Consider the following 15183-nt stretch of genomic DNA (forward strand, 5'->3'; position numbering starts at 1 on the left):
ATGGCTGCATCCGGGCGCAGGTCCAGAATCTCTGGGGGATGCGTCACTCCTTCAGAAGCCTGGAAAGAACTGTACCAAGTGCGGCCGTATAGATCTAGACTGCAGGACCTGACTGGTGAGCTCCTCAGAGCTCCAAACAGTCTGCACCCATCTGGATTATTTCCTTTGCATCATATCTCAGATGAAAAACATCTAGCAGCCTATTCTAGCCAGGGGCTAAAGAGCGCATGGAAGAGGGTCACACTAAGAAGGAATCGAAGATGCTGAGATAACCAAGATGGCTGAGGTACCATGGGACATCTGACTGTGCCTGTTTATTCCTTGACAGAGACGAAGACAGCACTGAAGAGCCAGCCAGTAAGTGAGTAACTAGATCCCCAGGCTCGTACATACCATTAGTGGCAGCGCCAGTTAGGAAGCTTTCTCTAATCCTTGGGAGCTGTAGGCTGCCAGTTAGTGGGGTAGTGACACCAATACAACCTTCACTCCAGAGAACTGGCTGCTGTATATGCCTGTTGGGTCTGAGATTGTGGCTCCTTGCTGGTCTGATGGTGATCGCTCTGAAGACCATGTACATATGCATATTACTAACTACCTGTCTGTGTCCGTATAGACAAGATCTAGCTCCAGTCACATATCCTCTGTGACATTATCAGCAAACTAAACAGAAGCTTGTTTCTCAATCTTGCTCCCATCACAGGTTGACAAGAGGGCTCTGCTCCACATGGGGACTTCTTAACACCTGCTTTTACAACCTCAATGCAGAAAAACATGGTAAATCATGCGTCAGTTCTTGAAGCTTCCATTGGGATGGGACCGACATTACTTCTACTCTCATGGGGCCAAATAAATCACATCTCCATTCCTGATTCTAAAGGGGATTTAGCCCCAACTAATGACAACCCCATTCATCTGCCTTTCCCCTTCCTCCTTACAGTGCCTCCTCCCTGACAGTCTTGTCCAGCATGTCCCCATTCACAATGGTCTGTGCCACGCCCCTAGCCCCCCACCGATACCTAATCACTAATTAAGAAAGTGTCCTACAGCCTTCTCTGCTTGTTCCCTCCTCTCAGACAACTGGAGCTGTGTCAAGTTGACATAAAACTAGCAGGACAGATCAGAAGCCGTAACTATGGAAACCGAAGGAGGTGAGGGAGTCTAGGTTTTGTTGTGGTGGTTTTGATTGGTTTGGTTTGGTTTGGTTTTGGTTTTGGTTTTTCAAGAGTTTCTCTGCATAGTCATCGCTGTCCTGGAACTCACTCTGTATTCCAAGTGGCCTCATACTCACAAAAAAATCTGCCTGTCTCTGCTTCCTGAGTGCTGGGATTATAGACCTATGCCACCACTGCCCAGCGAGCCTGAGATTTTGATAAAACACTCTGTAGTGCTCTGGGCTGCCAATCTCCTCTGCTTGCTAGGTAGGTGAGGACAACACACCCCTATCTATTGGATGGTGTGTTGTTCCATCTGAACACATCCCTTATTATTTACCTTTCCTATGCTTGTACTTTCTCAGTGTCCAGCCTTGAATGGACAGAAGGTTCAGGGTGAAGTAGAAAGACCTTTAGGCCTCACCACATCAGGTTTAAACCTGGGGTTGGAAATTCCTAGTCCTTAGAGGCTGTTACCTCTGAGTACCTTCTGAAGTCTTGGTTTTTCTATATTATTTAGTTAATAAGAAAACAAAGCAATGGCACACAGCCATTCCTGGAGTCCCCTTTCCCTTGACCAGCTCCCTACTGTAAGACTGAAAAGATCAGTCCCTCACTTTCTTGGTCTTCCCTGACTCTGGCATAGCTGTGGGTGGTCTGGCCAACAAAATCAATGAGGGAAAAGACTCAAGATATGTGCAGCCACCTGAGGCCATGCTGAGATCTGTGGCCCTGCTGCAGATGGGCATCACGTTAATGTCCATGGCCCATGTTGCTGCTTAAGGCCTTGCGGATGTCTGTGGTCTGTGCCACCATCAAGGGCTGTGGTGGTGTCCGTGGCCAATGCTGCAGTAGAGGATCGTGTTGATGTTCATGGAGACTGTGCTGAGGTCTGTGGCACCATGGGAGACCATGCAGATGTTGGTGGTCCATGCCGTTGCCAGAAATCATGTGGAAGTCCATGTTCTGTGCACCTGCCGACTGTAAAGGGCAAGGAAGCTACTTTTGCAGAGATATTGATGACTGCAGACTCAGCTGAGAAAGAGGGACGCAGAAGGCTTCTGTGACAACCCCTATCCACTTCCCACCCGGCCCCCAAAAGTAACAGCCTAGATAGAGAACTCTTAAAAATTGTGATAAAGATGCTCAAGTGTAGTTCTCCACAACTGATGACTTCTGGTGGGGTCGGGGAGGTCTCTGTTTTCTTTAAGAGGCTGGCCACTGTGTTTTCTTTAAGAGGCTGGCCATTGGGAGTTTGACCATGCCCCAGTGAGTATGTGATCAACACAAATTGAGGTCCTCCTCCTCCTCTTCTTCTTCAGGGGGATGTCACAAGGGCTGGGGTGAACCTGGGAGGACTTGGAAATGAGTGTGATCACGGTGCATGATGTGAAATTCCCAAATAATCAATAAAAATATAGTGTAAAATCTCTTTTAAAAAGATGTGGTTCCTCCACTAAGGAAACACCCCCGAAAGGTTCCATAAGATTGCCTAAGCAGTGCCATCAACTGAGGACCAAGTGTTCAGATGCCTGAGCCTCTAAAGCACATTTTTCATTCAAGCCAGCACAGGTCAAGACAGCACCTGGAACAGGTAGCTGCTGGCAGACCCAGGTCAGGCCCTTGCTAGCCTCCTCTCACCCCAGCCCCTTACTTCCCCACTCAGTAAAACAGAATAAAAGCCCACCTGTGGCTCCACTCTTCCCCCGCTTTAGCTAACCAAACATTAGAGCAGATGCTCTTCATCTGCAGACACATTACATTATCCCAGAGGATGCCTGAAACCAGTCGTGTCAAACCTGGCATGTGCTGTGGATGTGCCGTGCTTTTTCTTAGCCATCCCCACCTGTAATAAACTAAATTCATTGTAGGGACAATAAGAGATTAGCAGCAATAACCAGCTAAGTAACAGGATAATAACTATGTAATAGAACACGTAATAAAATAACATAGCAAGAGTTTTGTGACTGTGGTCTCCCTCTGTCGATCTTATTATACTCTGTCCTCCTTTTGTGATATGAGAAACTATAATGCCTGTGTGAGGGGACAAAATGAGGGACATGATGCAGATGTGATTTAATAGTGCTAGACCACTCTGTAAATGGCGCTCGAACATAGGCACAGCTGATAAGCAAGATCTGAGACTACTGGGGGAATCAGCATATAGAGCATGGATACATTGGAAGAACAGAGTTGATTTGAGTCCCAGGACTGGTATGGGATTTTATCACATTGTTCAAAACATCCCATAATTGGAAATGTCATGAGTTGTTTCTGAGTGGTGGTATCTGTGGTGGTATCTGTCTCCCCACTTCTCCCCACCACAGGCTCAGATATTTGAATATCCAGGTGGTGGTGCTATCTGGGGAGGTTTAGGAGGTGCAGCTTTGCTGGAGAGAGTATGTCACTGGGGGTGGGCTTTGAGAATTTACAGCCTTTCTCTAATCCTGATACATTCTCTCTGTTTCATGTTTACAGTTAAAGCTATCCTGTCTCAGCTTCCAAAGTGGTCCACAGCTATCTTAGTTAGGGTTACTAATACTGTGATAAAACCATGACCAAAAGCAACTTGGGGAGGAAAGGGTTTATTCCTATCACTTGCAGATGTGATTAAGTTAATGGCCCTAACATGAGGAAATTAACCTGAGTTGCCTGGTGAAATCCTGCTATTTTGAGTGTCCTTATAAGAGAAAAGCAGAAATAGTTGGCCCCAGGTCAAGCGTGGTGGCACAAACCTTTCATCCCAGTACCTCAGAGGCCAAACCAGGTGGATGTCTGTGAGTCTGAGGCCAGCTTGAAATATGTAGTGAGTTCCAGACTAGCCAGAATTAGCTAGAGAGATCCATCTAAAAAAAAAAAAAAAAAAAAAAAAAAAAAAAAAAGACCCAGAATCAAGGATCAAGGTTAGAAAACACTGCCCAGCAGGCTTTGAGGATGAAGGAAAGGGCCTCTAGTAAGCTGTCATTAGCATCTGAAAAAGGGCCTTAGGAACTAACACACTAACACATGCAGAGATCTAACTCATACCTGGAAGGAAAGATAGGTCATGGAGAACCTTGATTGCTTTCTCAATTGCCTCTGAAAACTGGGTTCTCCTGACTACCTCCAATCTGACTCTGCTGCTAGGACAGGAGCTGGAAGGAAGGAGATGGGGAAATGCCAGGGTGGTCCAGCTCTCTTTGAGAGGTTCAGGAATGAGGTAGTGTGGTCACCTTGGGGAGAACTGGGTAGAGAATGCAGCTCTAGGACCTCTGTGCCCAGTTCACAACTCATCTTGCCTAGCCGCAGGCGAAGGGAAGCTCCAGCAGGGCAGAGCCTTGCCACCGTCTTACCGACCCTGCATGGCCTTTGGTAGATATGGTACCAGCACCTCCGGCAACCCAGCAGCCAAAGCTTCATCTTTGGTCTTTACTTCTATGGTTGTAAACACAAGATGGACCTCCCCCTCCCCCCTTTCCTTAGGCAAAAGGAGACCTAAAAGCCCACCCCCACAGTGACACACTTCCTCCAACAAGGTCACACCTTGGGTGGGGGAGCGTCGCTGTCCAAGCGGGAGCCTGAGGTTCTGAAGCCAGGAGCCACTGGACCAGTCCCGTGGCGGGTAAGTGGCCTCACTCCCACCCATCCCAGGACGCAGAATCTGCTCTCCTAGACAGTTCAAAGCACTTCCCCCCCCCCCCCCCCCCCCCCCCCCCCGCCACTCTCTGAGATGCAGTGAAGGGTGTGGTTAGCTCTTCATAGACGGTTGTGGGTTAGGATGTGTCTAGACAGGTCCGGCCTTTTCAACAGCCTGTCTATAGTCCTGAACCCAGGAAGACCCATGCTCGCACATGTCCAGGAGTCTGTTTGCCCAGTCCCTGCACCAGCAAGTGAGGCCAAGCCTCGAAGCCTTCGTGGAGGCTCCAGGCATAGCCTCCAGGGTGCCTGCAAATGTGGAAGTCGAAGGGTCCTTACGTCTCCATTTCTCAAATCTGCCACCCTTCCCCCTTTACACTAGGCTTCACTGTCTGCACCTTCTGGTCATAGCATGGGCTCCCCTTGACAGTAGATGGGGTGGAGGAAATGGAAGGGGATGGACACTAACTACAGAGCCTAGGGCACGTGGAGCCACCCATCTGGTTACAGGACCCCTTCAAAAAGAGCTCTACCAAGCCATGGGGCCCAGATTCCTTCCCAGCTCTTAAGTGTGTGGCACCCACATCCAGCTCACATTCAAACCCCAGCAGGAACCCAGGGTGGAGGCTCCAGGAGGGAGGGGTTGCTTTTTATCTGGAGCAGAGCCACAACCAAGTTCAGGGCCAGTTGGTCCCAAGGAAAATGGCAGAGGGACGTGCCATTTTCTGAGGCAGAGGGGCTCTGCCTCAGAGCCTCTAGCCTTGGTGACAGGAGGCGTCACTGGGGGACAGCTGCTTTGATTGGGGCGCACTGCTGTCTGTGGAGGAGGCTTTGCGCCATCTTCATCTATGAGGAGCTGCCAGAGACGCCAGACCAGGCCACCACCTCTTCCTTCGACAGACAAGGGGACAAACTCAGCCCATGTGCTGGGAGCACACCTGGCAGGTGAGAATCTGGGCCTTCTTTCCCAAAGGCTTTGCTTTGACTCTTGCCCTCAGAGTGAGGCAAGTTGGGGAAGAAATGTCTTGTTGTGGAGTACCTGTCTCAGGCCATCAGCATTCTGGGAACTATGCCAAGGAACCCCAGAAACCTCACAGTAAGCTGGAGGCATTGTGAACCCCATTTTCTAGCTGGGGAAACTGGCTCAGAGAATATTTAAAAATGGGTCCAGATACCACATTTAGGAATTAGAACCCAGACAGGCTGTTGTCAGAGGCTTGGCTCTGACTTCCACATCATGCTTGCGGGATGAGCAGACAGGCACTCTCTGTGTGTGTGTGTGTGTGTGTGTGTGTGTTGTGCGTTGTCTGTTTATCTATGTGTGTATGTATGTGTGTATATCTAAGTGTATTGTGTGTCTGTGTGTGGTGTCTCTGTGTGTGTACATCTATGTATATGTGGTTGTGTATCTGTGTGTGTGATATCTATGTGTGTTTGTGTGTGTGTGTGTGTCTGTGTGTCCTAGTATGGAGCCAGCAGTGATGCTCCTGGCTCTTGCTGCTTCCCCCCCTCCCCCTTCTAGTACTCAGGCTGAGCGCTGAGGTCACTTGCCATCTACACGTTGTTTCCCTCCCTTTTGACAGGCCACCAGAGGACACAAGTGAGACAGACTTCCCTGATGGTTGCCTGGCCGGCTGTGGTTCTCTGTGGAGTACCAATAGGAGTCTGAGCGGCTGCTAGTGGGCCCAATCAAGGCTTGGCAGAGACCAGCAGCCCCCTGGTAAAGCTCCACCTACAGCCCGATGAACGGCACTTCCACCAGTCCAAGACAAAACATGAAACCTGCAGCCCACAGTTTGATGAGGACTTCATCTTCCAAGTACCACCCCTGAGCAGTGGAATCCAATGCCTACAAGCTCCCTAGGAGGAAGCATTGTGCAGGATAACCTGGCTTCCTATACACAGCACCCTCCAGCCCTCCAGGACCCGCATGCCTCCAGTCTGGCTTTACTCAGCAGGCAGGCAGGGTGTACAGGAGGTAGCTTCTGGTGAAGAGGGTTTTTACTTAGAAATAGATGGTCAGAGACTGGGTTTTTCCTGCCCTGGTTGCCTGGGGGAAAGAAGGAAGAGAAAGCACATTGTGAAGTGTCTACACAATGCTGGGCTCCGGCCTATGGGGCTGTTGGAAGTGACCCAATACACTGAGCATTATGGGCAAGGTCATCCAGTGGAGACCCACAGCTCTCCCGAGGTCAGGTTTGCTTGTTTTCTGAGACAGGGTGCTACCTCACTGTGTTACCCTGGTTGCTCACGGAGAGCCCACTGCTCTGTCTCCTGCGTCCTGGGGTTCAAGGCATTTACCACACTCTTACATTCTGCTTTCTTACCTGCTCCCTGAGCCTTGGTGATGAGGAGAGGGGCTGGGAAGGATGCTCCATTTAGGGATGGGGGGAGCTCCTCAGTTCCTTATTCTCAGAGATCTCGCTAGTTATCTCACCCCAACCTGATCCCAGCCTCCCTGCTCTGGGGAGAAGGACAGAAGAAATCAGTCAGTATTATTTGCCCATGTGCTGTAGTCCAGATACAGTGGCAGGAGCTTTATAGCCTAGACAAGAAGAATAGTGACCCCCATTCCCGGCTATGAAGGCCAAGGTTCAGAGAGAAGAGATCCCATTGCCATAAGACCGGGTCATCATTTCTGGAATAACTTTTCAGCAAGAAAACACGTTTCAAAGGCAGATTCTGGTTAGTGGACTACCAAGGCGCCAGGCAGCAATGGCTATTGCTTAAAGTTCTTAAAACACTGTATGGCAAGGCTCAGGTCCACCCATGTACCTCCCCAAGTTGCTGGGGTCCCTAAGGAAGCCTGGGTTTGGCTGTGTATCCTGTCTCTACCACCTGGTTCCTACTGGCAGGCCTGAGCCTGGCCTGGGTCCTCTCCTTCCTCAGGTATCCAGTGGAAGTGTCCCTCAGAGAGTGCTGAAGTTCTCCATGTATCATGTAAATAAGCAAAGGAAACACCAGCTCCTTGGGCACATGCTATTCCTGCTGAAGAATGAAAACCCTGGGGCCAGGGACCACCATTACATCATCTGGAGGGACCTGGAAGCTGAGAATCTGGAGGGCCGCCTAGAGAGCATCTTCCCTCCACCCCTGGTCATCATCCTACAGTGGCTCAGATGTAGGCCCTGGAGAGGATGGGACCGACGCCTCCGCAGACATAGGACTCCGGAGTAACTTAAAAAAGTCACATTTAGGAATCAGGTGCAGTGTAAGGAGAATACTCCTTCACTGCTGGTGGGAATGCAAACTTATACAGCTGCTTTGGAAATCGATATGGCGATTTCCAAGAAGAAAACTGGAAATCAATCTACCTCAGGTTCCAGCCATACTAATTTTAGGCATATACCCAAAGGATACTCAATCATACCACTAGGACACTTGCTCAACTATGTTCATTATTATTCGTAATAGCCAAAACCTGGAAACAACCTAGATGCCCCTCGACCAAAGAATGGATAAGGACACAATGGAGTACTACTCCATTGTAAAAAGCAATGACCTCATGAAATTTTCAGGCAAATGGATGAAACTAGGGAAAATATCATTCAGAATAAGGTAACTCAGACCCAGAAAGACAAACATGGTATGTACTCAGTCATAGGTGGTTAGTGGGAGTAAAGGATAGGATAATCAACCACAATCCACAGCCCCAGAGAGGCTAGATGACAAGGACAGCCCAAAGAAGATGCATGGATTTCTCTGGGAAGGGAAAGTAAAAACGAGCTCCTGGGTAAAGGGGAGGGAGGGGCTATAAAGGGAGTCACGAGACATCATTATCCACGGAGCAGGGAGGAGCTAGTCTCTGCTAAGAAGGTCTGAATAGTTAACAAGGAAAATATAATGAAATAATTCAGTGATTAGATTCCATATGCCTAGCGCCTTCAAAATAACTGACAAATTTAATTGAATTTAGCATGCAATTTTAAAAACAGACTATAATAGTTGCCCATTATATTCCCCTAACGCTTACTGTGGAATGATTTGCTCGAATCACCGTTTGCTTTAAGAGAAATTGTGTTTCAATTGTGGACGGAAGGAAGAAACCATCTCTCGGGAATTGAGTAAGGGTTTGTACATTAGCGGGTCAAAGGTGCAGCCCAGCCCAGGAGTGGTCTCCCGTCCACCAGCAGAGGACAAGGTGGGGGTCAGGAAGATGTGCCAGAGAGCAGCGATAGATTCCAGATGTCTGAAAATGCTATCAGTATTCCATTCTACCAGAGAGGTCAGAAAAAGACACCCAGCGGCCTGTGGAAGTGAAAACCTTCCTTTCTCCTTAAAGGTCTTCCTCCCCTGTCTCTGTAAATTAACTGTCCATTGTTGATGGTGAAGAATGAGATCTGGTAAATGACCACATTGGCTGTGTTAGTTTGCCGACTGACAAACTTTCAGGCAGGAGGGAGTGAGCAAAGGAGGTCCAGCAAGGGGGACGCTAAGTGTGCAGGACAGGAGAGGGCAGACACATGACTGACAGTCCGGCTGAGCCCCACTGGTGGTGCCAAAGAATTGTGGCTTCCAGCTCACCCTGGACTGCAGCACAGCCTTCCGCGGTGCGTTTTAAGCGCCCTCTACTGTTTACCATTGTAACTGCCACTAGGCTGACTGTTAGAGCAAGTATTAAAGGAGGGATTTAGAGCCAGCAGGTCACACAAGCCAACCTCCCAGAGTGGCCCTTTGCAAGACTGCCTCTTCCTCCCTGGTTTATACAGCACTTATCCCTGGCCTTCATCACATGACCACACACTATATAAAATATAGGCACACATCACGTAAAGATAAGTGATGTATAATGTACAGCATATTATATGTTATCTAAGGAATGGGGAAACATGTATGCTGTTTCTGTTTGTCTTCCCTCACATCACGCTTGGAGCATGACTCTTCGTGAGTGTCAGGTACACCTTCGTGTGAACAGCATGATGCTGTGTCTCTATTTACTGGAGCCCTTAGTTGGAGTTGATTTCTCTTTTCCCTACATTCTCGCCAATATTTGCTGTTTGTCTCCTCGACAATAGCCCCTTTGTTTGGGAGAGATGGATCCTGATATAGATTTTGTGTGCATGTCCCTGAGAGCTACAGAAGTTGACTGTTTTCTTCATAGACTTACAGAGTAAATACTTCTTCTGAGAACTATCTATTTAATTCGTTTGTAATTTATTGTTTTCTGTTGCTGTTGTTCTTCATTCTAGATATGAATCCCACATCAAAAGCACAGCTGGCAATTCCTCTCCTCTGGTATGCTGTCTCTTCACTCTGGGGTTATTTCCACTCTGCAGAAGTTTTAAAACTGTCTGCAGTCCCATCTGCCAGTTCGTGATCGTCCTTCCTGAGCTGGTGGAGTCACCGCTTCCTCTAGCCACACCAGTCTGGATGTGCCAGGAAGGCCTTGCCTGTGTCGGGATCGTAGAAGCATTTGCCCTGGGTTTTCTGATTGCAGTTCCATCAGATCTTAAAGATACTGATCCATTTTGAATCATTTTCTGTACAGGATAAGGTAGTTTTGTTCTTCCATATGAATTTTAGGATCTTTTTTTTTTATTTGTGAAGAAACTCGTTGGACTTATGTTAAGGATTGCATTGAATGTGTAGCTTGCTTTCAGGAATACAGCCATTTTTACAGTGCTTGTCCAGCAGGTTAACTATCCTGGCAGGAACCACAATACTCTAAATAGAAACATTTGTGCCCCTTCCTTTTGCTATCAGAATACTGAAACAATGGGCACCAAGGAATTAGAATTTCTCCTGAAGTTTCATGCTAAGGAAAGAAAAAATTGGTGCCCAAGGTTTGGCCAGAGAGGAAGCCTGTCTCCCAGAAAGAGACTTCAGACAACTTGCAGGACAGAGCAGGGGCCAAAACAATGAAGTGTCACTGATGAGCCAATGAAGGATGGGACCACACCCAACCTGGATTGTTTAGTTAGCTATACCTCCTGCTCTCTATTTAAACCTAAACCTCATATCAGGACATGAAAGATGGACCTGGGGTACCAGTGGACCACTTTGCTCCTCCTCAGAATGTTTCTGCAAAACTAAAACAAACCTAGCCCAGCACATACATGCTACTCTCCAACAGCACCGTGACCCCAGCACATACATGCTACTCTCCAACAGCACCGTGACCCCAGCACATACATGCTACTCTCCAACAGCACCACGTCCCCAGCCCAGCACATACATGCTACTCTCCAACAGTACCACGTCCCCAGCCCAGCACATACATGCGACTCTCCAACAGTACCATGTCCCCAGCCCAGCACATACATGCTACTCTCCAACAGCACAGTGACTCCAGCACATACATGCTACTCTCCAACAGCACAGTGACTCCAGCACATACATGCTACTCTCCAACAGCACCGTGACCCCAGCCCAGCACATACATGCTACTCTCCAACAGCACAGGGACCCCAACACATACATGCTACTCTCCAACAGCACCGTGACCCCAGCCCAAAACTACAGTTAAAATCAAGAAATTAGTTCACATTGGCAACTTCTTAAGATAGAAATAAGAAAGAATATGTAGATTTTATAACAGAAAGTGATGAAATATCTTACATGTGGACACGTCTTCAATATGTATTGCCTTCATGCATCATGGTCTAAATTAAATGACAATGAGGGACCTGTAATTCTCAGGGAACTGTGGAGAAATGATCTAGCCTTTTTTGGTAGATCATTTCTCCAGAATAAAAAGAATACAAACAAAAAAAAAGCAAATAATAAAGGCTTCACAGAATTCTCTCTTAAAAATTAACATATATTTAGTATAATTATATTGTGCAGTATAAAATATTTATTTTAAAAACTCTAAGCAAAAGTCCTGTCATTTCATTTATTTCAAAACACAGATCATAGGGTTAGATGGCTCAGCAGTTAAGAGTGCTTTCTCAGAATCCATACGGCAGTTCACAATCATATACTACTCTACTCTGGTTCCAGGGGATCTGGCACCCTCTCCTGGCCTCTGTGGGCACCAGGCACATATATGGTACATAGTTATACACAGGCAAAATTCATAAACATATAAAAATTAAATATTCCAAAGACAGATGATTTCATCACTCCTTCCTTGGAATGCTGTCTGTGTCCTCCTCTGACCTCAGAGAAAGTCCCAAGCTCCACGTCTTACGTGAATCAGGACAGAAGTCTAGTAGGAAGAAATCCTGCTGCAAAGGGTAGCTGTTTTCATCCAGCTCGAAAAGGCTCTGGATCTTCAACACACAAGGCTCTGCACCGACTGCCAACAAGGAGTGGAGCAAGTCGGCGGCGACTAAGCCGTAGGTGACTTCTGAGGAAGGTACTGAGGAAGAAAACACACATGCCACTCAGGTCAGGACCCGTCAGCTTCACAGAAACACATTCTGAAGCCTTTCCTTGTTTCCCTTGGCTCCTCAGCCTTTACACACACCTTGAACTTCTTGTCCTCTGCCTCTCTTTCTAGTTCAAGCTGTTGAAGGCAGTCTAGAAAGATCAAGGTGTGGTTCCCACTGAGCATCAAAAGCGAGCACAGGCAGTGCTCAGCCCGACAGCAGCTCCAGCCATCAGCTTCTGAACAAAGTGATGGGCATGGCACTGGACTTCAGCAGTCGGGAGCACCTGTACTTGCAGAGAACCTGGGCTTAATTCCCTGCACACACACAGCCGCTCACAACCACTCCTGACTCCAGTTCCAGGGGACCCAATGCCCTCTTTTGGTATCTTCTTGTATGTAACTATGCAGGTGAATAAAAACTCATAAATTTTTAGAAAGGGCATGCCCATACCAGAAAAAGCCTCATACTCGTATTTCTACAGTTTTTAATTACAGCTTTAAGTATATATACAAGCTGAATATCTCTGAACCAACGTTCTTGGGACCAGAAGATTTTGGAGTATCAGATTTTAAAAAATGTACATACATTATGAGGTACCTTAGGGATAAGACTCAAATCTAAACATGCGATTCATTATGTTTCCTATTTTTGGATTAGATGCTCAGCCCATTATTAACAAGAAGAGCAACCCACTATTACAAAACTAAGAAAACAAAGGAACTGGATTAGTTTGTCCATGTAAGGAGTCTGAGGCTAGTGAGGATGGGCATACATGATCATCCAACAGGAGGGTGTGTCTGCTCTCATCTTAGTCTGATTGCTCCCCGCATCACAACTGAGCATCTTAGAGGATCCTGACATTCCATTCCCATGAGAGCTCACTTTTAGGCATGGTGCTATACATCCATCTGTTCGCTAGTATTTAACTACCATTTGTTTAACTACTATTCCTAGCGTTTTGCTGACCAATTAGGAGTTTGGACTAAAGAAACTAGGAGCTTCCTTCTTTTATCTATGTACGAAGACAGATGAAAAGAGATCTTACCTTCATGTTTCACTCAAACTCAACTATCTCCCTACTTTTATACTGACAGGGAAAAGCTTCATCTACAGCACAGTGCCCTTTCCGTCGTGACTAGTCTCGTGAACAGCTCCATGGGACAACTGTGAAGTGTAGATGCTATTTTACCTATCACTCTGTTGAGGCAATCTGGAGAGATGTTGAGAAGAATCTGTTCCATCATCTTTGACCCTACACGGACACAAGTACAATGTCTTCCATCAACTATGGTCATTAAAGCCGGCCTAGAAAAAATAAGAGTATTTAGACTCAGACGCATGAGCAGAAAGGAATTTAGCGAAGGAAAACAAAGCATGATGCAGATTTCACCCCTTTACCCGCATAATCCCAGGTTGTGTCTCTCTGCTTGTCTCTGTCTCTTGTTTGCTCTTATTCTCTCTCGTGCTCTCTGCTCTCTTCTGTCCTTCCATTCTTCATTTCAGAAAACACAAACCAAGTCTCTATAAAAGCCATGGACGGTGCTCTGTGCTGGTTTACACTCATGGCAAGACAAACCTGGCTCCTTCATCCAAGGATGTAGGGAATTTTATAAGAAGCGGGGTTTTGTTTGTGTGTGTGTGTGTACGTGTGTGGTTTTGTTTATCTTCTTGTTGCTACTGTTCTGGTTGGTTGGTTGGTTGGGATTTGGGTTTTGTTGGTTAGGGGCTATAGATCCAAACCAGAGCTCATGCATGGTGGTCAAAGGCCGCACTACTGACCTTTACAGCTAACTCCAAGATTAGATTTTTTTTTCAACAATGCTGCTAAGGTGGGCCAGAATAACCTTTTCAATAAACCATGCTGGACACATATACAGGAAAAAAATACAATTGGAAATCATGTTAAGTAAAAGAGGTCAGATTCAGAAAGACAAATACCACATATTTTTATTACATTTGGAGAACCATGCTAAAGTTTTATATATCCGATATATGTAATTATCTATACATGTATACTAAAGATAAGATTTTAAATAAATATCATATTTATAAAAGCAGAGGAGAGAACTAGCTGTATGAAGAAAAGGAATCAGCTGGAAAAGCCTGAAGAGGCATATGGAGAAAGGATAGAATGAGAACAAATTATAATAATACGAATATTTGCCGGGAGGTGGTGGCGCACACATTTAATCCCAGCACTCGGGAGGCAGAGGCAGGCGGATCACTGTGAGTTCGAGACCAGCCTGGTCTACAAGAGCTAGTTCCAGGACAGGCTCCAAAACCACGGAGAAACCCTGTCTCAAAAAACCAAAAAAAAAAAAAAAAAAAACGAATATTTGAAGAAACCATGATAAAACCCACTACTTTGTATACTAGCCAAAAAAAAAAATCAATAAAATAATTTTAAAAAATCATGCTAGAACAAATATATATGACTATGCAAAGAAGCAAATTGAACTCTTTCTTATACCACCTGCATTGAAACAGGGAAAATTATAAATATAGGGCAAATTATAAATCTAAATATAAACAGCTAAGAATATTAAGCCTTTGAAAGAAACTATAGGTATAAATCTCCATGACCCTGGCTTAAGAAAGATACCTTTCTTATATCTGACACCAAAACTCAAGCAACAGAAATTAAAAAGAGATTTAACGCAGTATCAAGGATGTGGAGTGAGTGTGACCCTCACATTGCTTCCCAGTAAGATGTAAAATTGCACAACTGCTTTGGAAAACAGCAGGGCCATGCTTTAAGTAGTTAACACATACCTAACAGCAAATACATTCTGGGGCACATACCCAAATTTGTGAAAACTATGTCTACATAAAAACATGTACACATATGTTCACAGCAGCCCCCCAAGGAGAAAACAACTCCAATGTTCATCAACTTATGAATGAATGAATAATATAGGATATATATATATATATTAGAATATTACTTTGCAATAAAAACAAAATACTGTGCTAAGGATGTATCTCAGTTAGCATGCTTGCCTAGCATACATAAATCCTAGATTCAATCCCCAAAACCACAGAAACGAGGCATGATGATGCACACGTATAATCCCAGAACTTGGGAAGCAGAGACAAGAAAA

General features: G+C 46.1%; 2 protein-coding genes across 5 annotated transcripts in view; one reads left to right on the forward strand and one right to left on the reverse strand.

Annotated features, from left to right (window-relative positions):
• LOC121455373 (synaptotagmin-15) lies at window positions 1-7943 on the forward strand. The gene is given in 8 exon segments (XM_041663037.1): window positions 1-115; window positions 4667-4752; window positions 5501-5558; window positions 5561-5711; window positions 6350-6390; window positions 6393-6461; window positions 6464-6585; window positions 7656-7943. Coding segments are annotated over 8 exon segments (930 nt in total).
• A 3411-nt stretch (window positions 7944-11354) lies between these two features.
• The window catches only part of Shld2 (shieldin complex subunit 2), a 94519-nt gene continuing 90690 nt past the window's right edge, over window positions 11355-15183 (reverse strand). For 2 of the 4 annotated variants that reach the window (XM_041662332.1, XM_041662330.1), the window contains 2 exons: window positions 13272-13387; window positions 11360-12069 (listed from right to left, as the gene is read on the reverse strand). In XM_041662332.1, coding sequence (XP_041518266.1) covers window positions 11828-12069; window positions 13272-13387 — 358 coding nt within the window. In that variant the 3' untranslated portion in view covers window positions 11360-11827. Of the gene's footprint in view, window positions 12070-13271; window positions 13388-15183 lie in introns of all 4 variants that reach the window. The other 2 variants (XM_041662333.1, XM_041662331.1) reach the window with 2 other exon arrangements.

Source organism: Microtus oregoni, unplaced genomic scaffold (genome assembly GCF_018167655.1).
Source record: "Microtus oregoni isolate MIOR12 unplaced genomic scaffold, Mior012 000013F_ref0000133, whole genome shotgun sequence".
Classification (NCBI taxonomy): Eukaryota; Metazoa; Chordata; class Mammalia; order Rodentia; family Cricetidae; genus Microtus; species Microtus oregoni.